Below are 27,397 nucleotides of genomic sequence, written 5' to 3' on the forward strand. Positions count from 1 at the left end.
ATCTAATTAGACGGAATGCAAAAAATCTGTATATATCCGAGCGACGGCAAGCAACAGTGCCTTGGTTCTGTCCAGCTACGTTGCATTTGCAAATTTTAAAATTTTGGTTCATGATAGTATATGTGTATGTGTGTGTGTGTGTGTGTGTGTGTGTGTGTGTGTGTGTGTGTGTGTGTGTGTGCGTGTGTGTGTGTGTGTGTGTGTAATGAGTTACTATTACAAGCAGTGAAAAAGCCTGTAAATTCGTTTGTCTAACATATTTAAATTTAGCAGAAGCAGAAGTATTTACCGATCACATATGGTGAACCTTTGGGGCCCGAAAAATTATTTGAATTTGCATTTCTTGGCACTATACGAAACTGTATACAAATGTGGTAGACTGCACCAGTGTACATGGAAATTTTTTTAGTCCTTGCTTACTGGCACACTATGTCTGCATTGGCTTCGAGGAGACATTGTGGTGCCCATCTGCTGTAATCTTTCTGTGGCGTAGAAAACAATATTGTGTGATAGCAGCTATGAATTGTTAATCGGTTTTATCAGCGGTTTAATCACAGCAGTAGTTCAATCACAGTTACTTTCAAGTGTTTGCATGTTTTAAGCATTGCATGAGGGCGTCTTGGTTACAAAGCAACCTACATCCTAGTCTGGTGTCTAGGGCAACAAAGGCTTTTATTGGAGCAACTTGATGCTTCTATATTGGTTATTCAGTTGGCATGATCTTTCACAAAAAAGCTATAGGCAACTTTGCTGCAATAACTACTGTTTTCCCAGCATGCGTCGTGGGGAGTGTGGCTTTTTTCATTCATTCATTTAGTTATGCTGTCAGCTCACATCGGGCTATTACAGGAGTGGAGAATAAAAACAACAAAAAGAAACATAGAATGCGACCGAGTTACAAGCTTTGACTCACAAAGCTTGTCTTAGATTGAAAAATACATATAAAATACAACATACAAGGAAAAGTCATAACGAAACCATTCATAATTTGGCACCGCATCATCATAGACACAATAAGAGTCACACATGTAAAAGTAAATTCATACATATAGGGTAATTCACTGTTTTTACAAAAAACTGTGCTTTTAAGACTTTCCAAAAAGGTAGTTAAGGACATCGAGGTTACAAGAGAGTCGGGTAACAAATTCCAGTCTCTTGTAAAACTCTTGCTTGGGCTAGTTGGTTCATGCTTGAAGTAGGTAAAGGCAAGGCGCAGAAGACCAGGACGTTTGTGTTCTTCTTCCTAAGTCCTGGTCTTGTGCGCCTTGCCTTTACCTACTTCCAGTCTCTTATCGCCCTAGAAAAGAAACTGAACTTGAAGCAATCATTGCGGGCGAGTGGAGGAGGAATGTACATACTGTGACAATGCCTCGTTGATGCATTCATAGGAAGCTCAAAATAATCATCTGGTTTAATATCTACTTGATTGTGAATAACTTCGAAGAGGAATTTTAATCTGTCGTATTTAGATCTGAGCTCAAGTGGAGCTAGATCAGCCAATTGACATAACTCTGTTGGAGAATGGATGCGACAATATTTATTAAATATAAACGTGGCACCTAGCCTGTGTATACAGTCAAGTTTAGAAGAGTTAGTTATGGTGTGTGGGTCCCGAACGATTTTAGCATATTGAATAAGTGGTCTAACTAGAGTTTTCTAAGCAAGACATGTAATTTCAGGAGTTGCCCGATTGAGGTTTCGCCTAAAAGACCACAGGGCTCTAAGCGATTTCATGCACACATTTTCTGTGTGTGTATGCCAGCGTAAATCTGATGTAAAAGTTAAACCCAAGTATTTATGTTTTTCAACATTCTCGAGTTTGTTTTCATCAGTGTAGTATGAGCAACTAAGGGTAAGCTTTTTACGTGAAATAGACAGAGACAGTGATTTTTGAGGGTTTATGGCCATTTGCCAATCGTCACACCATTTCTTAATTTTTTGTAGATTTAAGTTCTTCTTGGTCTTGTCTCGATTGAATTTTGTTATAAATGACACAGTCGTTGGCAAACAAGCGCAAGGGTACAGTGCCTCTTTTGTCAGAGTTATAGCTGAACGTTGATTTACTATCGGTTCATTGTACGCGGAACTTCAACAGCCTATATTTTTGTCTCCTCAATCCACACTTTTGCCAGCACCTCCGCACAGGGTGTTTTAACCCTTTGACGGTTTTCGCCGTACATGTACGGCAGCGGTTTTCTGTCCCGCAAGGTCTTTGCCGTACGGGTACGGTTTCGACCCTCCGTTTGAAATTTCGCGCCATAATGACGATTCACGCTTACTGGGAGGTGCTGCCACCTCTTAGGTCTTACAAGAAGCGTTTGAAATTTGTGCTACCTTCTTGGGGAGATAAAGAGATCTGACTTCTAGCTTCAGCGCGTCGCGCAGACTGCGGCCACACCCCTTTTGCGGTTTCGGTTTCGCCGCGTGATCGCAACGGAGGCGCGCGAAACGTCATTTTTCTCTTTGTCGGCACTCTCTTGCAAATGTTGTGGAAGTTGATTTCTATCTTGATTGGCGCTGCTCTTAGCTTGTTTATAACCGCCGCTCGCGAGGTATTCTTGCTCTCAGCGGCAACGCGCTTTCGCGGCTTCGGTTCCGCCGCAACGGAGGCGCGCGAAACGTGATTTTTATCTTTGTCGGCACGCTATTGCAGAGGCGGCGGAAGTTGATTTCTATCTTGATTGGCACGGCTCTTAGCTCGTTTATCACCGCCGCTCATGAGGTATTCTCGCTCTCTGCGGCTGCGCGGAGACTCGTGTTTCAAGGAGTACCACACTCTAAAATGCTATTGAACATATTGCAGTTCTGAGTGATGCCGACACCAAAATACTGTTCCCTAATTTTTTTTACTATTTATTCCCGACTTTATACATCTTGTACATTCAATATCCGCAATAAAATAATTTGACCACCCGGGAAAGTTCTTTTCAAAATAATTCGACCCTCAAAGGGTTAACTGCTGTCATAGCAAGTGAGCACTATACAAGCCCTGTGTGCAATGCTTGCATGACTTTTTTGATGACCACATTATTTCATTTTGAGTAACTTCATCAACCATTCGGCTAGCGGCCCGTTGAATTTGGGGTACGCATGAGAACTCACACCAAGTTTGGTCCAATACATTGCCACTGCAGCACTGAGCAGTTAACCATGTTGCAAGAGTTGACTACTAAATTGCTGCCTTGTGTTGTGATTGAAACATTATTTACAACCTTACATTCAAGATTTCAATTGCCCAGCCAGCGAACTGCAGAAAAAGATGTCATGTGATGACACATTCTATGTCATAGCGATAGCAGTCAATCTCTCCAGTGATGGCCCTCATGGCCAACAGGCATCCATTTTCTGTGTGTGTGCTTGTGTAGGATCAGGCATATGGGGCCAGTTTGTGCTTCAGCATTAACGCTATGTTCACACTGCATCAGGAACACATTTTCTTACTCAGTATAATAGCCCTTGAACCCACATAGTTACCACAATGAGCCGTTTGTCCACCAACCTTTCCTTTGCCATGTGTTTCGCTTGTGCTTTGATGTCATGGAGGCACTCCAGCTAGCTGAAGCAATGATGGTGTTTGAGTACCCACACAGCCTTGCAGTTTTCCGACCTGAGCATTGCTTCATTAAAGGCTGACATGATTTGGTCTTAGCAGACAGTCATGAGTTAAAAAGAACCCTCATAAACTTCTTTCGAAGTCGTTCTAACTTTGTCAAATATCCCGTGCCTTTCGATGTGCCCGTTCAGCAGGAGCCAAGGCCAGTTGGCTCTTAATAAATAAAAATAGGAATTTTGCAAGGCCAGCTACTATGCTACCACTGTCTCTTCAGCTGGCCTAAAGCGTCTCGCAGCCAGCAAGGCAGGAGTGCAAAAACGAAAAAACGGTAGTGTGGCAGACAAAACGTTGTTCATGGAAATCCCCTACATTTATGGACTATTACACTGACTGAGAAAGATAGTGGCTTCCCAATACAGTCTTGACGCACGTAGTTGTTTCAGTCATGAACAAAATAGCCATTTGCCCAGTCCTACACAAGCACTGTGTACAAATGCCCACAAATTAAAAGTTTGTTAAATTAAAGGCTGCAATACACTGGGCAGACTGGTTGCTATTTAAATAGTACGCCCTTAGAGATTTGCAGGGCTTTCTTCACATTTTGCTGCAGATTGTGTCAAATGCGAATGAAAACTGTCTTCCAGGACACATCAGTTGAGTTCAAAAAATGAGGTAGAGTAACCCAAGAAATAGTTTTAGCCTCCAAAAGACAAATTGTCACTCTTAAGAAATGGTCTTTCTCATAACATTTTAGTACAGTCCCTAGTTTAGTACAGGTTTTCGTATGATGTCTCGGATTCTTCTACTGTGCAATGTTGGTGCTTGTTAGGCATTGGTGTCTTGATGTGCACACTCTCTTGTGTTGCTATAATGACAACTTGTAACAAAGGTTTTCCTTCCTAACAAACTTTTGGAGACAGTGCCTGTCAGCTCATCTTTTAACCTGTTTTTCATTGGATCTGTATACTTACATCAAACATAAACTACAAAAATATTGGTGCTCAGAATCACAAAAGGACACACCTGTGTAACGATTCTGCTGAGATCGGGAGTGGTCAGCCACAGAAGGCAGCACAGGTAGAGAGGCATCCTGAGTCAAAGCAAAGTAACAATCATTGTTACATGCAGATCAAAAATGTTATTCTGTGAGGCTTTTAGCATGAATACTAATTACCACATTTGTATCTAAAATAGCATAATAGCTGAGCAAGATTAATTAATGTCTCGCCCTGTAACTGTCAGCCAGTGCTACTCATGGCAATGGCGGCGAATACTGGCACATCCTTTCAAGTGGAACTTTTGTTGGATACATGAATTCAAAAGAACTGAGGTTCACATAATACATGACACCTGTGCTTAGAAGGATGTGTTGCATCCAGCACCAAGGCCACTGCCTAACACTTCCAGGGCCAGACTTAGTACACATACAACACAAATGTGCAACAAATGAACAAGAGGAGAGCTGCTCCTATAACTTAAAGATTGCATGCATCATGCCGATGTGAATGCAGCTCCCATAAGCAGCGAGTTGCCCTATGGCCATTTCACTTCCCTTACTCTTTTCTTTTGTCTTCATTGTTTGTTGGTGCCATCTGGTAATAACGAACAAAAATCAACCACCTCAGTTCTCATTCTTGTTTTACTAAATGCTGTAAAGTCATCCATATGTGCTTAAGGTTCTCCAGGATGTACTTTAACAATATTTTATCTCGGCTTCACTACACCTTAACGTACTGCTAATTCTAGACTATGCTTACAGAAAAACCCATATCCAGAAAATTATACCTGTGATTAAGACTGCACAGTCTATGGCTTCAAGATGTGCACACACACTATACACGTTCACAATGAAAATTTAAGTGACTGTTCTAATATGCACACATAGCATATAGCACACATATAGCACACTTAGTCGCCTGGTTCTAAAATGCTTTTTTGGCATCGCACATACCACGGCTACAACTATAAATTTAATTCTGGCAGCAACTCAAGACACTGTGACAACCTTCAAATTCCAATCTATGAAAATTTTCTAATTCAGAGCAGTTAGACATAAATAAGGCAAATAGTTTTACAGTGTTAAATAATGAACTGTTAAGGTACATGGCGGTAAAAGACCATATGCCTGAAACATGGGTACTGTTTATCACCTAAGCACATTCTTGTATTTTTGCCTACTTTCCTAGGGATGGCATCAAAAAATTTGCTTATGTGTGAATTCACTACATGGCTGTATCGTGTTTTCACTTGTCTTCTCACATTTGTCTTAATGCTACTTTATGTGCATGCAAATGGGCCAATACTACCTTCAGCCAAACACAGCATAGGCCAAACACTATGCTGTCCAACATAAATGCATTTCACAACACCGAACAGTGGACTTAGAGAATGAGTAACTCTTTTAAAAAGTGCAGTAACTTGGACACACATTAAATTACACATATCTGGAAAACAAACATTTTGCTATAATGATAACTTAATCTAACTGGTACTAAGCATAATGCATCATGCAAGAAATTAGCATTTACCGGACACCACTATAGACACTACGAACCTCTTCAGCTCCTTCACAATCTGGCACAATGTACGCTGGCTGCCTGTAAACCCTAGAAGGTGTCTATGATACCTTTTTAAACAGCTCGGCAAACGTGAGAAGGACCTCAAGTGAAACTCGGAGAAGCAAGAAAAAATTTTTAACGTTCCTCTCTGTTCCTGTGGATGTGAAGGTGCAAGCAAATGCTGTATTTTAACTGTGTTTTTAATCGTGCAATACTAGAGATCACATTTTTGCAATAATAATGCGATGAAGAACGATGTCAATAATGTTACAGAAACCAACCTAATGAATATTTTTCTGAACTTGCACGAGGTTTTCATCATTATGCTTATGCACACACCTGCACACCTCTACTGTGCACAGTCTTGTTGTTTCGGATTTTTTATTCTTTTACCACATAGTAATTTACATGATACGCGTCCTGAAATATATCGTGTTGGGCTCCTTCAGTATTTTAATTTTCTTACTGGTACACACATGCCTATACAGGGCACATGTATACAGGGCAAGCCCTCAAATACACGGAAAATTGCCGCGAGACCGGCCACTCGAGCCACTTCCCGGGTGTTCTCGGGCTTTTTTCATGCTTGAAAAAACACATTATGTAGCACATATTGAGCCACAGAAAGCTGTACCGGGAATTTTTCATGTTGCCCTACAATTTTCTAATTGACAGTTTTCATCTAATTATAATAGTTGAGAAGTTGATTAATTACTGTAAGCCTGTAGGAAGCCAGGACCTCTCAAGCTGTCTATACAGCTTTTTCCCTGGCTGTCCTCGCAACACCAGTTGCGGAAATAAACCTTCAACCTAATTGTGTAATTACACAAAATGCAAAAAAATCCAAGTTGCTCCAATCGACAGCAAACAATCTTACCTAGGTTCTGTGCAGCTAGGTGGCATTCGCATATTTTTAATGTTTGCTAACATTGCGTGGGAAAACCTGTATACGTTGTCCCATGGAACAGGTGTAACATCAATCACTTTAAGTGAAGCCGCTGAACTAGCCATTGCACCTAAAACATACAGGGAAAAAAATTAACACTAGGTTAAGAGCATGCCAAGGCCTCTGTTGCTGAGAAGGGAAACTGCTGGAAGGTGCCTCATGTCCGGCTGTGAAGCTGCTTCTTCCTCACAGCCGGCAATGAAAAGGCCGCAGTCCTGAAAGAAAGGGGGAAAATTAGACATTACAATGATTACACAGAACACAGAAAAGGTGGTCGCAAGTTTATCTTTGATTACTTCTGCTGCTACATTGAGTTTTGTATGTTGTTCAGCTTAGATTATTGTTAAAGTAAGCTTGCGAAATTTTTTTATCTTAATGGCATTGCTTTTTACAAACTAAAGCCTTTGCCCATCTCGTGCACTTAAGCTATGAAATGTTTGCTGATCCCCTACAATGAATGGCTTCTAAGACAAATTATTGGACACAAAAGGATGCAGAATTAATGGGTGTTACTGACACTGAATACCGAGGTAGTATATCTCTGTTTACAACAGACAATGGCGGACCGAAAGGAATTTCTTTTTTTCAGATATGGGTTGATCGGGCAGTCTTTTCCTTTTTTTTTTTGTGACCAGCAGCAGAAATTTTGTTATTAATACTCGTGCAACGTGTGTGTGTGTGTGTGTGATAAAGCTGTGAAGTGTGATATGATCTTGAGTTTTTCTGAAAAGCGCAGCTTTTTTGTGGGAATTGGGCATCTAGAAATCAAAAATGAATATTTGTACTCAATGGCATATCAGCCAAGTAATAAGCAATAAACAAGTCGAGGCATCACTGGCACTCGCTTGCTCAGGCCGCCGATAATCAAGGGATGGCGTATCCCAAACAGGACACCTGTTGCCGCCAGGCAATACGCTAACTATGAAGAGTTTCTTCAAGCCGTAACACAACCATCTCAATTACTCTGATCGGCAGCTCGAGCGGCGTTGACCCGTAGTGCCGTTGGAAGCTCACCACACGCTTTTATTCACAAAAGCGCCGCCGATATTTCTCGCCCGCAGACTAAAGTCGACGGGCGCAGACTCTCCAAGCTACGCGCGCCAATCGCGCACTGCCTGCACAATCAGCAGCGTCGGCGCGAAGAGAGACAGACGATAGCACGGAGCATACCGGCAAATCTGCAGAGTGCGCGCTTAGTAATTAGCGTCCTACTGCACACAATCGCAAGAGCCAGGGGATTAGCGCCACGTTCGCGGCAGCTAGTAGATACCGCACACAAAGAAGCGCCGCCGGTTCTCGCTCAAGTGATCGCTGTACGAACACGCACATATGCGCACCACAGTAAACCTCAGCGAGTCCACACATTTTCAGGCCGCGCTTAGGCAGCGAAACAATTAGCTCACTTCGCACTGCACGTAACTATTCTGGTGGTGGCTTTCGCTTCGGGGAACATATGCCGAACGCTCGGAGCCATCCAAGATGCGGCAATGTCCCTCATCATCTAAAATCCTGATTAAGCACTCTCGCTTCACTCCGAGCACTCAAGTCGCCTCGAATACGACAAAGCTCGAACAAACACAGTGGTCGTGCAAAATGGTTCTGGACGGCCAACTGTTGCGCCATGTTGCATTGAGGCATCCAATAAGTCATATCACCGCGTATCCTCACTTAGAACACATACACACTCATAGAACGTGCAATGGACGTTCAAAGTCACTTACCGTGGAGTCTTGAGGTATCAAAACTGTGAGACATCAACAACGTTAGAAGAATGCGCCGTCGCTAGTAATGGCTGCTCTTTCGTCGCTTCTCACGCGCGCGCGCGCTCCGAAGACGTGTGCTCCTCCGCGCGTACTTTCCACGGCGTCCTCTGCAGCGCCAAGGCGCGGCTACTCCGAACAGAAAAACAGCGCGGAAACGCATTGCGCGCGATATTTCGAATCCGACTGCAGAAATAATTCTACTGAAATTGTCGATGGGGCTGACAGCCTTGTTGGTCACGGCTGACTTATTCCTTTCTCTATGTGACTCGTGTCAGGTATGGGCGTATTTAAACACTCGCAATTTACCGTATGTCACCGTTTCTTTTAACACCCCAATTTTACAATAGCAATGCCCCTTAAAATGAGGTGGGGGTGAAATAATGGTTCTAGCTTATTTTACTTCTTCTCGTGGAAGTACTCATGTTAAGCTGGGGGGGGGGGGGGGGAGGCGGATGGCATGTCCGCTGTTATAAAACGCCTATATGAACTATTTTGTGTTTATACTGCGGGAACTGCGAGTGAAAATTGGCAAGGCTGTTATTAATTTTCTTCGCGACTTCGGTTCTAGCCATTATCTCTACCTTTCTTTCTATCTAGCTTCGCTCTGGACGTGCACGGTAATAGAAAAGTAAGCGCTGCAAACCCGCCGTGGTTGCTCAGTGGCTATGGTGTTGGGCTGCTGAGCACGAGGTCGCGGGATCGAATCCCGGCCACGGCGGCCGCATTTCGATGGGGGCGAAATGCGAAAACACCCGTGTGCTTAGATTTAGGTGCACGTTAAAGAACCCCAGGTGGTCAAAATTTCCGGAGTCCTCCACTACGGCGTGCCTCATAATCAGAAAGTGGTTTTGGCACGTAAAACCCCAAATATTATTAAGCGCTGCAATTTCTACAATGCTTTTGTGGGCGATCAGGGATAATTACAGCTGTCAAGAGGCTCACATAGCGACACGCAGGTAGCAGAGGGCATTGTGCACATTCGGCGTGGTGCAAAGGTCCAAACGAGTTTCTCGCGTCATCTTTCCTATCTTTCCTATATAGTATATAAGAAGGCAAGTTAGATTTTATATAATTCTGCTAGAGGCAACAGGCAGTTCAGAGCAAATAATTTTGTTATTACAATTAAACGTGAGTATATAAGAAGGCAAGTTAGATTCTATGAATAGCAACACACCAATACCTCTGTGCCCCCTCCTGTGAAGTTTGTAGGGCGTAAAAAGATATTTATCATGCAGAATTTCGTCAGCAATTTACAGAGTAAGCCGTGATTCAGTTATCACGGCTATGTCAGCGCTTGTGTCATTGAGGAAGCCTTCAACAATGTCTTTTTTTGGCAGATAGCTCTGGGTATTTGTTTGCATGCAATACATGGCGTGATAACGCAGTGAAATAACCTGGGTGGGCATTGACAAGGAAGGCAGGGAGCGTGGTAGTGCTAGAACATGTCGTAATAGCTACGCCTTCAATTCAGTCACTAAGTCAGTGTCGGAATTGTAGTTAAACTGCTTGTTATCGAGAAGGAGCCTATCAAAACGGATTTTGAAGGGAACCTTCTTCTGTTGAGCATAAAAGTTTGCTTCTTGCCTGCCGCACACGAGCGGAGTAGTCTTCCCGTATTTAAAACGAGAAACCCTGAAGTTTCGATCCTGCAACGATACTTTTTCCTATTTATCTTCAAAATTCGCAAGCTTAACAATTGTAAAACGATTTTTACCGCTGTAGAAGCGGGCAAGCCTGTGCGCTCTTTCGACAGCCTTGGGTTCCAGTGAAACATCAAGATTTTCCTTGCAAAAATTAAGTATGTGTGACTCGGACTGAGACCACATATCACCTTTCGCGTCTTGTACCCTAAAGAAACAAAAGGTTGCATACGCGGAGACGGTTCTCGGCGTCTTCACGTTTTTCCGTTAGCGCTTTAATTTCACGTGAAAGTTTGGAAATCAGACTCAGCGTGAGAAGCAGGTTCTCGCTCCCTGTTAGCCTCTACAGTTTTCTCCAGTACATCAGCGCAATTGGAAAGGCGGTCAACGAGATTCTCTATAAAAGACTAAGCTGCACGAATGAGGCTCCGCTCTGTCAACTAAGTATTTTAGCATGTTTCCAGACCTCACAGTGTGTTGGCAATTTACTCAAGCGTGGGTGCCGGGTTAACTTCATTGTCTCCCGATAGCATCAGCAGGAGGGAGGTACCATAAGCATTGATGCAAAATGCAACCGATTGATACAAACAGAAACCGACGCCATGAGTCAAGAAGTTGAGGGGACACGACACTGCCACTACACAAGGGTTACTAGAATGGTAACTACACGTGTGCGGTAAATAACTAACTTGCGTTAGAAAGGGCGTATTCGAGACCATGGTAGAAGCGGTGGCGTGCCTGAACTAGAATCGCAACTTTACTGACTTTTGTAGTTGCGATCTTGTATTCCGTAAAATTTTGTGGTTGACTGTACCTTTTTTGTAAACAGCTACATAACTGTTGCATCATTGCTGTTATGGCTGTCAATTTTCTTTCTTTTCTAATGCAGCTTTTGATTTTTCGAATTTATTAGCATGATTAGCTCTCCCGTTTCTTTAACACCTTAAGGGTAAGTAAATAACGACAGCAAGGTTCAAAGCATGCGCTTCATTACATTCATTTCATTTTATTTCCTTAAAGGCCCCATTAAAGGGGCATTACACAAGGGGTGGGTATATTTTTTTTTTTATTGGCACACATGAAAAATTGAAGGACATATTTCTATTACAGGGTAAGGTAATTTGTTACGGTGTTTCCAAATGTGCTAGGACAGGTTATGACTGTGATTTCATTTGAAAGGCCGTTCCAGTCTCTTGCTGCACGAAAAAATAATGAAGACGAAAAAATGACAGTGCGTGTACGCGGGCGCGCGACTTGTTGCGGGTGACCAGTGCGGCTGGATATGCGTGCCAGGGGGAGAATGTATGGTGTCTTGCCAAGTGAGCTGTAAAAGAACTTGTGAAAAAGACAAAGACAAGCAATGCGGCGGCTAGGTGTAAGCAGTGATACGCCGGATTCTGTTTTTAAGGCCGATACACTGATGTCGTAGGAGTACATAGAATGAATAAATCTTGCAGCTTGATTTTGAAGCGATTCCAGTTGATTGATGAGATGATGGTTCCAAATGGGGGATGCATATTCTAATTTCGCCCTAACGAGAGACTGATAGGCTAGTAATTTTACACTTTTTGGGCGTGGCGCAAATCGCGTTCTCAAAACCCGAGTGTTTTGTTAGCGGATGAAATGATGTTCATATAATGTGCGTTTCCCAGGTTAAATCACTAGAAATGGTTACTCCGAGATATTTATAGGAAGGAACTAATTCAAGGTTGACGTAGGAAATTTGGTACGAGAAAACAAGTGGATTTCTGCGGCGGTGGAAGGAGACAGTCTTACATTTGTTAGGGTTTAGTTCCATTAGCCAAAGGTTACAGCGTTCCTTACACTTCGTAGGTCGTTTTGAAGGGACGTGTTATCTCAAACACTGCTAATTTTACGATAAATTACACAATCGTCTGCAAACATATGGATGTTAGAAGATACATGCATTGGTAGGTCATTAATGTAAATTAGACATAGCAGTGGACCAAGGACGGACCCTTAGGGTACACCTGAGGTTACAGGGGGAGAGTTAGATGCTTGATTGTTGACAAAGACTGATTGTGAATGGTTACTTAAGAATTATTTAATCCATGCTAAGATATCGGTATGAAGATGTAATGCGGCAAGTTTTAGTAGTAGACGCTCATGAGCAACTTTGTAAAAAGCTTTGGCGAAATCTAGGAAGATGGCGTCAGTCTGGAAGTTAGAGTCAAGGTTTACATGCAGGTCGTGAACGAACATAGCTAACTGCGTTTCGCAGGAAAAACCTCTCCTGAAGCCATGCTGCGCAGGATGAAAAAAAAAATGGTTGGCATCAAGAAATTCCATGATATGTGTGTAAGATGATATGTTCAAGGATTTTGCAGGGTACATTGGTTAATGAGATGGGGCGATAATTTAATGGAGAGTGTTTGTTGCCCGATTTATGAACCTGAACGACGTTTCCGTGTTTCCAATCTGCAGGCAGCATGCCTGTTAAATCTGACTGTGAAAACTGAAGACAGAGATATGCTGCACAAATATGTTGAGTGTTTTTTAGAAGTTTTGACATAATGTCGTCCACACCAGCTGCCGATGAAAGTTTGATATTGTCTATGAGGGATGGAATGCCGCATGGAAAAAATGTAATTGGTGGCATGGTACACTGAAAGCACGCATGGGCAATAAAAAATTACAGTTCAGTTTCTTGAGTAAAAACTGATTCAAGAATTGTGTTAAACAAGTGAGCACATCGAGCGTCGATTAGGGCCTCATCGGAATCATTTGATAGGGTAATAGTTCGCGTGTCCTGTGGGCTTAATACTTGCCAGAATTTTTCTGGTCATTCTTAAGCATGTTCGGCACACCAGAATGAAATAATGAGCGTCTGGCATGATGCATGGCTTCCAGATAGGCAGTTTCAACGGCTTTGTATTTAATCCATGCGTCAGGGGTGTTACGGAACTTAGCTGCGCAGAAGAGAACTTCTAGTTTTCTAATCGCTTCAGTGCTTTATTGAACCAGGGTTGTGGTGAATTGGAATTATTGTTAATTTGGGGAACGTATTTGCCAACTAGATTGTTTAGTTTCTCTTTGAAAATGAGCCAATTTTCACCCATGGTATGACACGTAATGGCACTAGCAAAAGTAGGGTAAAATGTCGATAGTTCATGATTATTTGCTTCATAATTGCCCTTTTCATACAAACGAATAGTCTATTCAACAGTATGGGCCAAAACGGGTTTAATTACTAAGTCAACATGAATGACTTTATGGTCGCTGATTTCAGGAAGATACGCAATGGATGACACGCCCTCGGGATTACTTGTTTAGACAAGGTCTAGAATATTTTGGCAGTTATCGGTGACACGGGTTGGTTCTGTGAGCACTTGAGATACGTTAATGCTGAGGCGTACCCCAAGGAAGTTGTTCCATTCCCTTGATGCAGCTGTTGGTGCAGGCCGGCTTGCCCAATCGATATTAGAAAAATTAAAGTCTCCAATAGAATTGACGTGGCGCGCTCTACAACCGTCTGTCCCATGCAGGTGTGTTCTAAAATTTCCTTCCACGCTAGGAAACAGTGATGACCAGTTGCTATTGCGGTTCCCTCGCCCGCAGGTCTTTTGCGACAATATTTGACTAGTATGAATAATTAACTTCTTCACTAGCCTTATTTTTGGGGCGTTGTTGAGACAAACACTGGGCCCAACAATAGATCGGATAACCTTCCAGATATCAAAACACTGCCTGAGGATGCTGCAGGGCAACTGAAGGTCACGTTTTCCCTTTATCAAAGAAATGCATATCAGCCTATTGCAAGCCCCGAAAACATCAGCTGAAAAATCCACCGATATTCAAACCATTAGAAGTAGCCAAAAAGGTATTAAATTAAAATGCCCAGATTTGAGCAAATGGATGGACGATATGGAAGAAATATGTAAACCTTATGAAACAAGGGGCGAAGATCTGGTCAGTATAAATACTGGATGTTCCAGCATACTTTTTCAAAAATTTTTAAAGGTGATCTGTGACAGATAGCACAATTCTAGTTCATAATCTGGTCAACTTGAAGAGGTGCACGTTACTTGCAAAAAAAATGAAATGCGCAATCAACTAATTAACAAAAATTAACTGCTTAGGTTTTAACTAGTTACCCATATTTCAATTTACATATTCTAGCTGCTCGCAAGACGAATCCACTTGGAAAGGATTCTCAAGAGGACACCAGTTTCAAGATAATAATTCCCAAACTTAGTGCAAAAATGCATTGATGTTCCAGTTACCTTTTTAAGAAAGCGTCATTTTATGCATTGAAGCACAAAAGTAGCTAGAACGCCAATGCATTTCTTTGCAAAATTCGGGGATTAATATCTCGAAATTGGTGTCATACTGAGAATTCGTTCCAAATGGATCTGTCTTGCGAACTAAACAGCTAGAATTTGTAAATTGCAATATGGACAATGAGGTAAATAGTTAAAAGCTTAATTAGATTATTTCTGGTAATTATTCGTCATGCATTTCAACCTTTTGTGCAAGTCTGCCTCTTCGAGGAGACCAGCTCATGAAATATAACTGTGTTATCTGCCACAGGCACCCTTTAAAATAATTTAAAAGTGTTCGCTGAAACGCCCTGTATAGCACTATCCTGGCAATGATGGGCAAAAGCACTTTTCTTTTCCTGTCTTGCATCAGCGAACGCGAAAAGCAGATGTTCACGTAACAACCCATTCATTCGCAACATTTCAGATGCTAAATAAGCATAGGAACAAATTGGGATCAAGCTTATGCCTTCCCTGAATACTACAGTTCCATATTTTTCAGCTGATTCGATTAAACGTGCTTCCTGCTTTTACCTTTTTTTCATCAGCCATATTCTAGCATATAAGTGTGGAGTTTTCAAACTCGAAAGGGAAATACAACTTATTTCACTTAGCAGTCAGCTCAAGTCATGCAATATTACTCATGGTGAATATTCTTTCACAACGCGTATCACTCGCAGGAAAAAGCCAGCTTGGATATCCTGCAATCAAACGTAGATACGACAAACTGCTTGTGAACGATGAGTGCTATGTTCTTGGTACTAAATGTAGTGCGCGAAAAAAAACGTCAAGGACAACCCGCAAGAAGTTCTGAATTTCCGTTATCGAAGTACTTGCAGGTAATTCGGCTTAGCAAAGCGAGAGGCGAAGTGGACAGTCTTTGCCACGTCATCTATTTATCCTGTTTACTATCATTAGAGGAGTGCTGAATAATTCTTCTTCCTTGTCTTCAACGATTGGCCCTTGCTTTCCACACATTGTCACCTTGACGAAAGCATGACTTTCGACTAATGCTAAGGCTTCCAAAATCTTTGGAGATGCCTATCGCTTCGAAATTGATCGGCAGGATCGGGGATGGCGTCGTGGAGGCAGCGTTTTCGACATTTCCAATTGACAATCCTTCTTTTCCAATCCTTCATATTTTTAATTGTTTTATTTAGATCACGCTGCAGTCCATAGACCAAGCATGGGTGGCATAATACAATGAAAGATAACAAAAAATTCATACATTACACAAAAATAGAAGCAGTGAAAACATGGTTCAGTAGTAGACACAATGTAGTAACTGTATACAGGTAAAGGCCATGCAACACTGCGAATCACTAATCATGGACATACATTTCACAGTGATAATAGTTTGAATCCTGTAGTCATGAAGAAAAATATTCATAATTTTCAAATTTGGGTTTAATAATTTCCAAAAAGGCTTCAGATGGTTATCGTTCCATCCATTGATAGCCTGACAAAAAAGAATACACGAAAATAGTAGTCCACGGGAAGTGCAGTTCAAAGGTGTGAGCCTATAGAGCCTATAGAGTCTATAGAGTCCGTCTATAATTTCTGTTACTACTGATCTCAAAATCATCTGGGCTTCACTTACGATAAATTACCAGAAAGTTATTATAGGTGCTCTTTATGCCCTACTTCTCCCCCATCCAGCTTGATTAGTGAGGTGCACAATGCGATCAATACGTGTCCTTACATTTCCCATCATCACCGCTTTATTTACTAGGCATTTTAAAGCTTCCAAACATAGAGCCCTCAGGCTTTAGGATCGCCGCCCGTAACAAGATGTTCCATTATTCTTTCATTTTTTTTTGCAAGTGGTAGCGCAAATGTACTGTATGTAGCTACGTCTTATGCCTCAAATGCTCTCTATCTAGTATTTACTACTCAACGTAACTTTACTTCTATCATTACCTTCTTTCCACCTATGAAGAGACGCTGAAGAGGTTGTAGAAAGTAAAAACCGAATGCCTGTAAAATGAGGCAGATTTTCTAAGTGAGCACTCTGAGTGACAGCACCTTGAACGCAAATGTGGAAGCAATGAAGCGTACAATCGCCGTTCAGCTTAGCTTAGCTTCAGACATATCTAAATTGTTGCAAAAACTCGGCGCCAGGTAGTGATCGCATCATTTATGAAGTGATCAAACACGTACATTCAGAAATTCTAAAAACTCTTCTATCTTTTTTTTTTGTATGCTATGTGGGCAGACGGATACATTCCATCTGCTGGAAAAGAAGCTATTGTTATCCCCATACTTAAACAAGAGGCGAACTACATCGAAAAAATACGTGAGACACATTGTTTATGTATATTTAAAATCACATGTAGGCAAGGGCTATGAGTTCAAAATCTGTAAAATTTTTGAACGCCTCAGCAGTAATTACGTTCTTCGATGAACGCTGCAGCAGGATTTTAGAACACACACAGAAACGAAAGAACATACGTGGAAGTAGCCGAACTGTCAACTGATTTCTTGATTGAAATTCCCGCGTTTTCTAATTGGTCGCCAAATCTGGCCCCTTTTGTTTACTTGTGACTAAAAGGGACGAGATTTGGCGACGAAATAGAAACGCACGGGAATTTTAATAAAGAAATCACTTGACAGTGAAGCTACGTCCACGTCTGTTCGTTCGTTTCTATGTATGTGTTCTACAATTTCTGCTGTTACAATCCTCGAAGAATGAACCTACTAGCTCAGTCAAACGCCCCCCCCCCCCTTTTGACAGTAATTACATAGGGGGTGTTTCTAAAACTGTGTTTTAGAAACAGCGCTGAATTTAACATGCATAATAAATGATTATTTAAATATATTGTCTAAATGGCTGTTCATCAACAAACTCCAATTGAATGTCAACAAAACCAAATATATAATATTTAAACCCATAAATAAGCCATTGCCTGTTAATATAACTCTTCTATTTCAAGCAAGAAGGCTAGAACATGTAACAACGCAAAAGTATTTGGGGGCATGGTTTCAAGAGATTTCCTCCTGGTACAATCTTGTCAATAAGCTTAGCAATGATCTTAGCAAAGTAGTAGGCTGTATGTATAAAATAGGTGATCTAATACCATTATGGCTAAAGAAAGCAATATACTACGCCCTTTTTTACTCGAAGCTAACTTATTGTGTCTTGATTTGGGGAACAACTACAGCAAAAAACTATGTGAAGTTACTAAGCTTGCAAAAATGAGTAGTCCGAATTTTCAAAACTACCATGGTAGGTCGCGTGACATATCCACACACAATCTCTTTGGCAAGCATTTACTGATCCGAGCAAATCAAGTTTTTTATCATAAATTACTCTTACATATAGAAAAAACACAGGCTCCATGTTGTCAAAATACCCACTTCTCCTCGATACCCATTACATAAACAAATAAGAACAATACCATTTACGCGTACTACGGACATCAGGATATAAGCTATCAAATAGAAAGGCTACTTAACAGCGGTGAGCAAAAAATTGATTTTTAAGTACCTCATTTTAAGCAATGCATAAAAAACCTTCTCATGCACAATCAAATATCATATACATAAAATGCTATCCGTACAAAAATGTTTATGCCCTATATATGTATGCTTCAATCTGCACGGTAATGTGAATGCACAAACAAAAATTGAAGCATAAATGTTTTTTTCCCGTAGTCATTGTATAATGTGCAAATTAACTTGTTTAGTTGTATTTTCTACATCGTACTTGGTCGTTCTTGTTATATTTGCTTTTTTCGTACATTGAATCATCATGTAAGACGAACGCGCTAAGGAGCAAGAGCCCCTGTCAGGCCATATGGCCTTTAGCTCTTGTTTCCTCTTTCTCTAATGAAGAAAGAAATAAACTTCAAACTACCCTGTGAGAACTGTAAACATCAAAAAGATTACATCTACGGGTGGAATATTATGGGTAATTTCTTCAGCAAGTCCCGAAAAGTGTATATGCTGGAAGGTTTCAAGCAGACCAGTGAGATAGGGGCAACGTTTTAAATTGTGGGATTTAATTATAGGCCACTGAAATGTTTATTGCACCTGCTGAAAAGAAACAGCATCGCTGGAAATTCGGCTGCTATTCTGCACTCTTTTGTTGTGTGTTTGTACCGTTAGCGACTGGGAACTCGTACAGGCTCATCTTTGTGTACCGTCTAGAAAGCTGATATTCGGTATTTGTTATCTTTATTCGTGCAGCAGTAGTAGTTTGGCTAATGACCCTCGCGACACCATTTATGCAATTCCTATATGTTAGACAAACGTTCCTGTATTACTTGCAGGTGATTTATCTACAGGAATATTGTTTGACATACTGCTGTCACTCAATTGGGTTTGCTTCGTACTAAGTGTACAGAGCCTCTGTTATGATTTACACTATGAACAAATTGTTTATACCATGCATTAACGCGAACTGCATCATTTACTTTGTGCTATATCTGCTTACTGCGGCAGCATCTCTTTGTAGTTTCATTTATTATCTTCCTGGAGTGAGTGACCACTGTGTTTTTTCCTTCATGGTAAATGTACCGGTTGTCAAGCATCAGCGTAATCCCACTAAGCATGTAACAAATTGTGGAGCTGCTGAATTTGATAATGTTAATCATAAGTTATGTGTTGTCATGGATGAAATCTGGCAGGGGTTCTCAAAGTGGTATGTTAACGCCAATTGGAAACTATTTCAGTAGATGCGTCCTTCACAAGCACTTGCTACACTAAGACTGGTAACGTCTAATAAGCTCGTGCTTGGCTTAATCAACGATCAAGCGTAAACTAATTCTTCGTTCTGCTAAAGTTATCAACTTCGCATCACGTTGGGATAACTACAGCTAGTTAATTTCAGACAATAAGAAAGAGATGAGATCACCAGAGGGTATCACCAGGTATATTGTTTAATAATATCCTCAGTTTTATGTTGATCCGCAATCCGAGACAATTTCCCAGTGTTACTTATAAAATGTGTACATTCCATGCTACACTTCAGACACAGGGCCATACATTTATCCATAGCGAAGGAAGGGCCAGTGTCGTAAACGCTGTCTTCTTTATCGTCCTCTTATGAGGACCATTTTGGTAATCCTGATTTTGGTACATTTGTGTTTCGCCCGATGCATTCGATTTCTTTTTGTTTGGCAGATAGGTCAGTTTTACGAGATGTTGAATTAGCCATGAGAAAAGTGCAAACTCAGTATACTGTAGGCAGTGGTGACTTCAATGGAAAAGGGGGGGGGGGAGCAGTCTAGTGAACAAACAACTGCCGACTACGGCGTCCATTCTAGGAACACTAGAGGAGAGGTGCTGGTAGCATTCGCGGAAAGGAATAAGCTGCGAATAGTGAACACATTCTTCATGAAGCGTAGCAACAGAAAATGGACCTGCAAAAGCCCTAATGGTGCTGCAATGGTGAAACAAGAAATGAAATAGACTTCGTAATTTCGGCCAATCTCGGCGTAGTGCAGGATGTAGAGGTGTTAGGGTAAATTGCAGTGATCGTAGATTACCGAGGTCTAGGATTCACCTCAACTTGAAGAAAGAGTAAAATAGGATAAGAAGAAACAGGAGAACCGACACGCGGTAATGTTAAAAAGAAACCGATGTGGCCTGGTACTTGCAAACAAATATGCAACCTTAGAACAGAAAGATGAAGATGACATAGAAGGGTATTAATTTAAACCGTAACTAGGCTGGCTTCAGAAGCAGCGATTGAAGTGGGTGGTAACGCATCAAGGCAAACAGTAGGTGATCTCTCCCAAGAAAGAAGGGACCTAATAAAGAAATGACATACAATGAAAGTATCCAACTGAAGAGGTCAGATAGAATTCACAGAGCTGTCCAAACTCATCAACAAGGAGATAATAAATAATAGTTGAAATTATAACGTCAGAAAGACTGAGGAAGCAGTAAAAATGGACGCAGTATGAAATCAGTCACAATGAAATTTGGCATAGGACAAACAAAGATGTAAGCACTTAAATATAAGCAGGGCAATATCATCAGCAATATTGAAGATATAGTAAAACCTGAGGATGAATTCTGTACTGGCTTGTGCAGCACCCAGAGTAGTCACGATATCTCAATTTGAAGTAGTAATGAACACATCACAAAGGTTCCTTCTACAAGTCGAAATGAAATTGGAAGGGCTTTGCAAGACATCAAACAGGGAAAAGTGGCAGGAGAAGATGGAATAACAGTCGCTTTAATTGAAGATGAAGGAGGCATAATCCTTGAGAAAGTGGCGGCTCTCTATACAAAGTGTTTTTAGACTTCAAGGGTCCCAGAAAACTGGAAGAATGCAAATTTTATACTAATCTACAGAAAAGGATTGAGAAATTATAGGCCTATTGCCTTACTCTCACTATTTAAAAAATCCGCCAAAATAATTTTCAGTAGAATAAGGGCAGCACTGTACTTTAGTCAACCCAAGGAATAGGCTTGCTTCAGCACAGAATGCTTTGCAATGGATCACATCCATGTCATCAAGCAGGCAATTCAGAAATCTACAGAGCACTGTCATCGTCTCTATATGGCTTTCATAGATTACGAAAAGAAATTTGATTCTGTAGAGATACCAGCAGTCATCAAGGAGTACAGGCCTCTTACGTGAATATCTTGGAAAATATCTACGGATATAGCACGGCTACCTTAATTCTCCACAAGAAAAGTAGGATGATACCTGTGAAGAAAGGGGTCAGACAAGGACACACAATCTCTCCAATGCTATTCACTGCGTGCTTGGAAGAAGTATTCAAGCTATTAAACTGGGAAAATAGGGGCAAGGATCCACGGCGAATATCTTAGCAACCTTCGATTTGCAGATTACACTGTCCTGTCCAGCAACACTGAGGACGAGTTACAACAAATTATTCAGTGCCTTAACAGAGAGGGCGTAAGAGTAGGGTTCAAGATTACTATGCAGAAGACAAAGATAAGGATCAGTAACCGGGCAAGGGAATAAGAGTTCATGATTGCAAGTCAGCCTGTAGTGTCTATGAAGGAGTATGTTTAGCTAGGTCAATTACTCACAGGGAAACCTGATCATGAGAAGATAATTCACAGAATAATAACGAGTTGAAGCACATTCCGTAGACATTGTCAGATCGTGACTGGTAGCTTAGGCTTATCATTAAAAAGAAAGGTGTACCGTCAACGCATTCTCCCGGCGCTGACTTACGGGGCAGAAACTTGGAGACTGACAAAGAAACTCCAAGGCAAGTTAAGGACTGCGCAAAGTGCGATGGAATGAAGAATGCTAGGCATAATGTTAATACGCCTCTAATATTTGGAGACAGGAAGAGAACGGTGCGGATCAGAATGCAAAACGGGATATCTGATATCCTAATTGACATTAACAGAAAAAAAATGGAGCTGGGCAGCTTATGTAATGCGTAGATTAAATAACGGTGGGTCATTAGGTTCACAGAACGGGTGCCAAGGGAAGGGATGCGCACTCGAGGACGGGAAAAGACTAGGTGACACGACGAAATTGGGAAATTCGCGGGCGCTAGTTGCAATCGGTTGGCGTAGGAGACGGGTAATTTCAGACCGCAGGGAGAGGCCTTCGCCTTGCAATGGACATAAAATAGGCTGATGGTGATGATGATGATCGTTATAATAATTGAAAACCTTAAAATATTCTCATCAGCTGGTGTGCACAACAATTCTAAGGTTCTTAGTAATACTTACAGTACGCAGCTCCACAATTTTCTCTCTTGAAACTCACCTGTATTCCTGATGATTAGAATGTGCGGAAAAGTATTCCTGTTTTTTTTAATATTTCGCTGACAAACATTTTCATAATTCTCCTATTAATTATTGAACAGTATAGGTTGTCAGTGTAACATGCAGAATCATGTAACATGCCATTTGCCGTCATACAGCCAACTTATATATATATATATATATATATATATATATATATATATATATATATATATATATATATATATATATATATATATATATATATATATATGAGAAGAAAGGGGGTTAAATGTTTGTTCATCCACTTTCATTTCCTATAATTTATCGTTTATTTCATTTATTAAGGTCAAATAATTTACCCTATGTAGTAGTTTAAGGTCAATGTTTGTTGTCTTCTTATGATATGTCTAATAAAGATCGGGCCCCTCCGTTCACCCCCTTTTTTCTCGTTTACCTCATAAGGAGGGTCCCTAATCCGGAAACATTGATGCCTTCAGGTAGCGTGTGGGGATTTATTTACCGGTTGCCTTCACCCAAAAAGATCACGTTCTCATGAGCCACATGCGCCTTCAGAACAAAGCCTATGGAGAGCCTATGCGTTGAATCTGACGAGTGGTCCCTCAAATATTTCCTCAAAGTGCAGTACAACCCGCGACATACTTGCTACACATACGTTAATGATGTGGAATGTGCTGCACTATTCCATAATCTATCCTCAGTGAGAGATTCTTTTTCAATGCGAGTCAGAATATTTAGTGATGAAATCTGTGTCCCAATCCTCGAACGTCGCCTAATGGCTCCAGTAAAGCTGTTAGCGCCATGGCAGTGGCAAATCATTGTGGATACATCATTTGTAGATGTTACAAAACACGCTCCAGATGCGTACATACATGTACACTTTCCAGAGCTCCAGTCGAAGTAGACCTTCCCAGAGTTTTACTCAGATGCGTCAAAGTCACAAGCCGGCCTCTCTTTCGCTGCTGTCGGCCCATCGTTTTCGTAATCCGACGTTCTACTTCTCGAAACCAGCATCTTCACGGCGGAGGCCTATGCAATACTGTCGGCTACTAAACACATTAAGAAAGCAAAGCTCCCAAAGGCCATCAAATTCGTAGATTCCTTGAGTATGGTGAAAACTTTACAATCGTCACGAAAACGGAAAAATCTTGTAACAAGCGACCTCTATTCACTGCTGTGCAATACGTGTGTATCTAACCAACAGGTTGCAATATGTTGGGTGCGTGGAAAGAAGTGTATAAGGGGTGACTAACTCGCAAATAAAGTAGCAACGAAACCTAGAAATCCATTCATACCCGTTTCTGCGACATACTTGAAGCCATTCCTACGTAAAAAAGGTTCAGTAACTATTGGCAACACTTGTGAGATGACCAAACACTGAATACGCTCCACGGAATTAAGCCGCAATGATCTGAAGTTATTTTGCTCCCTCAGAATAGGGTATATGCATATGGTACTCATTCATACCGTTTAGCTGGTGGTTAACCCCCCTTTGTGGCAGATGTTGTGCAGTACGGTCAGGCTAAAGTGTAGGTCAGGCTTCCACATCTCGCTGGAGTGCCGGAAAGCGGAAGCAGAGTGAATAAGCAATTTTCCTTTGGCATACAAACAACAGATCCCCTTATGTCTGGTACTGTTTCTTGGCCTAGAACCTTCACGTGAAACGAAGGAAGTGCTTAACTATTTAAGTGATGTTGTGGTGCATAATATTAGCCCCAGAGACTTTTAATGGAGCTGCGAACTTACTGTTACTAGTAGCTTACTAGTAATATACGAGTTATTGTTCTGTACGTACCTCGAGACATTTGTGCTCAAGGGTCTTAGTGAGGCAGTACTGCTAGTGAACCGATACATTTTTGTTCGTGTTATTTCATTTTAGAATATATCTTATAGTCATCGTTCACATCACTCGTGTTAACAGTGCTTTATTGCATATTTCACGTACATTACAGGCAATATTTTAGGCCTGTATACACGATTGCTACATCTGAAATTTGTCATTCACCGCATCATCGACTTCCATACACCATTTCTTGGCGCTCTTTGGCCATCAGTGGCCCTTGCACGAAAAAAGGAAATCGTACACCATCATCCTCAGGATGAAACTTAGCAACAGCATTATATGGCAAATCTCTGTGCGAAGTTAAATGCATACATCATATAGAGATAACTGCAAAGAAATTCTTAAACAAGTGTTCGTGATGTCCAGTTGTGTTTGTGCTTCGTGAAATATTAACTACCCAAGCACACGTTAACCTGTTCGCAAGTGCCTCACTCCCATGAACAGCTGCTATGTCGCGAGATGTGTCTGGTTACACAAATGGCAGGAATTTTTCGTGCAATGGGTCGCGAAAGTAAAGCGATTCTGTCTTCAGTAGGAGCTGTACAAATAATTTGCGAACCCTCCTTTCTTACAATTTCCAGGCGTTATAGAACGTTTTACCGGCGTTCTCATTGAAATCGATGAGGCACCTCGTTTATGTTTGGTGGGCCAGGCACTTGGGTGATGCGTAGGCAAACTGTAAAGTGTGTAGGTGAACTGTGGCCTTTGACAAAAATGACGTATGCAAATTCTCTGTAGCATTACCAGTGTGTTTGACGAAAATGGAAAAAATGTAGCCCTCCTACTGACCTCACAAAACGGAAAGATCAAATTTAAGGAAGATATAAAACTATTGCATGACTAGCCTGCGAAGAACACTAAATGACAGCAACAAGCAATAAAATATCAGCTTCTCATGCAGGCTTCCGCGCCAGAAACCTACAACAAGGGTTGAATAACCGTTCCATTTCACTTTCAACAATGTGCGACCGTTTAGCTGTAGGTTGTTGATAAATATTCGGTGCTTTATCAATATTCATGAATTTGCCGAGCATTTAGTGTAGAATGTTCGCGTATCCTTAATAAATTTATTCTCTTATTTAAATGCGCAGGTGCAGGGAGGTGTGCTGCTTGTGGCATCGCGGAAACTGCAAGCATGTTCCGTGTCGTCGCCACCAGGTGTCCTCCTCGCCAGTTCACCCAGGTGTGTGCAGCCTTCTCCGTCACGTATCGCGGGCGACTTGCCAGGTGCGTTTCCCTTCGCGCTAGCGAATTGAATACCGCACAGTTGGCCCCGAATGTGGCTCAATGTGCGGTACTTGAATGATCTCTAGCGCGAAGGAGCGGGGCGCATCGTGCAAGTCGTCCTGGTGGATGTGCAAGAGATAGCGATCCAGACAAAAAAAAATTGCAAAAAGCAAACATTATATTAGTCGCTGCAGCAGTATTTGCAGGAGAGCGGCCAGCATGGTTTTGTCAAAAAAATTAAGAATAATTTTGTACTGAGCTTATGCCGCGTGAGCACCTAAGCCAAACCCTTTGTATGACACTATCCCCTTTCCTGAATATGAGCCAAAATAAATTAGTTTGCTGCCTTAGAAGATAATCCCCAGGCACATCATAAAGAACTTTCTAAATAACCTTAGGAGCACTAGATACCCTGCCAGAAAAAAAAAAAAAATTCGTTTAGTGAACACTTGCCATTTCAAGAAGGAGGGACCCAATGCGCTGAAAAACAAACAGAAGTGCGTGGAGCCGTGTTCTTCACGTATCAGTCAAAGTGCGTCGCGCTCGGTAAAAAAAAAAAAAGAAATCCATATATGAACTACCGCACAGCGAGTTCTGAACATGGCCAGTAGTTGCATATGAAGGGTTATTTGTTGTGAACGAATGAATACGTTTGCGCTAGCGACATGCAACTCTTTCATGGTGGACGAATAACAGCGCGAAAAGACAGGGCGTGTGTTTGTCGCCGCCTTGTCTTTTCGCGCTGTTTTTTCGTCCACCGTGAAGGAGTTGCATGGCGCTAGCGCGAAAGCCGCGGTCGGCTCGATAAATGGAGGATGCATGAAAAAAAGAAATAAGGGCACCCTGCCCGACTTGGGTACCCCCGGGGATGCGAGAGGAGACTTTGTGCGAAAAAGCACAAAGAATCCCCTATCCCCCGCCCCGTCCGAGTGGCGGACCACGCCGAAAACCCTTCTGCTCTCCAGCTCGTCGCTGCCTGACTCCAGGATTCGAACGTGGGCCCTTGCGAGTGCGAGCTCGACACTCTATCCACTCGGCTAACGGAGCGGCACGATTATTGCTTAACGAAAGGCGACCAGGTGGGTGACGCGAACGCCGCTATCGCCCAGATCGCGCGGGTGAGGAGGTGGGCGAGGGGGCCAGCGCCGGCGCGCTACGTGTGTTCGTTCATCGCCGATGGGAACACGGCCGCGTTATCTGCGTTAAACGACGGAGGCACTCGCAGCAAGAACCGGGGCGGTTTGCGCATCTGCGAACCGCCTTTGCGTTACGTACCGCTGCGCTCTATCGGCTATACATGCACACTGACTGTCGTCCCTTATTAAAGGGAATATACGCGAGCGCGTGGCCTGCGCTCTGTGGCGGCTGCTTACAGCGCCATCAACCAACAGCTTGAGAAAGCACGTAAGCTTTCGGCGTCATCTATTGGCAAACGAAATAACGAGTTATACGCCGGCGGACAAGCGCTGAGAAATACTGAAAGATATCTTTAGCGGCTCCACCAGCCACCGTAGTCCTCCATAAAGAAAGCATCAAAATCCCAATAAAAAAAAATCGTCAGGCAGTGAGATACGGTCTCTCCAATGCTATTCACAACGCGTTTACAGGAAGTATTCAGAGACCTGGATTGGGAAGAATACCTCAGTAACTTGCGATTCGCTGATGATATTGCCTTGCTTAGTAACTCAGGGGACCAATTGCAATGCATGCTGAAGGGTGGGTCTAAAGATTTATGTGCAGAAAACTAAAGTAATGTTTAACAGTCTCAGAAAAGATCAGCAGTTTACGATTGGTAGCGAGGCACTGGAAGTAGTAAGGGAATACATCTACTTAAGGCAGGTGGTCAGCGTGGATCCGGAGACTGGAATAATCAGACGAAT

At 41.9% G+C, this 27,397-nt stretch overlaps 2 protein-coding genes across 48 annotated transcripts in view; one reads left to right on the forward strand and one right to left on the reverse strand.

Moving 5' to 3' along the window:
- Positions 1-8,897, reverse strand: part of LOC135903733 (uncharacterized) — a 119,035-nt gene extending 110,138 nt beyond the window's left edge. For 27 of the 41 annotated variants that reach the window (XR_011508532.1, XR_011508525.1, XR_011508531.1 and 24 more), the window contains exons 1-3: positions 8,779-8,897; positions 6,989-7,272; positions 4,577-4,643 (exon numbers count right to left, since the gene is read on the reverse strand). Coding sequence is in view for 2 of the 41 variants with exons in the window: in XM_070525488.1 (XP_070381589.1) it covers positions 4,577-4,643; positions 6,989-7,122 (201 nt within the window). In the remaining 39 variants the exon portion in view is untranslated. Of the gene's footprint in view, positions 1-4,576; positions 7,273-8,778 lie in introns of all 41 variants that reach the window. The other 14 variants (XM_070525487.1, XM_070525480.1, XM_070525484.1 and 11 more) reach the window with 2 other exon arrangements.
- LOC135903748 (uncharacterized) overlaps positions 1-27,397 on the forward strand; it is a 162,101-nt gene that overhangs the window by 119,125 nt on the left and 15,579 nt on the right. For all 7 annotated transcript variants that reach the window (XR_011508544.1, XR_010564921.2, XR_011508545.1 and 4 more), the window contains one exon: positions 25,382-25,473. Coding sequence is in view for 4 of the 7 variants with exons in the window: in XM_070525508.1 (XP_070381609.1) it covers positions 25,382-25,473 (92 nt within the window). In the remaining 3 variants the exon portion in view is untranslated. The remainder of the gene's footprint in view (positions 1-25,381; positions 25,474-27,397) is intronic.

Source organism: Dermacentor albipictus, chromosome 9, assembly GCF_038994185.2.
Source record: "Dermacentor albipictus isolate Rhodes 1998 colony chromosome 9, USDA_Dalb.pri_finalv2, whole genome shotgun sequence".
Lineage (NCBI taxonomy): Eukaryota > Metazoa > Arthropoda > Arachnida > Ixodida > Ixodidae > Dermacentor > Dermacentor albipictus.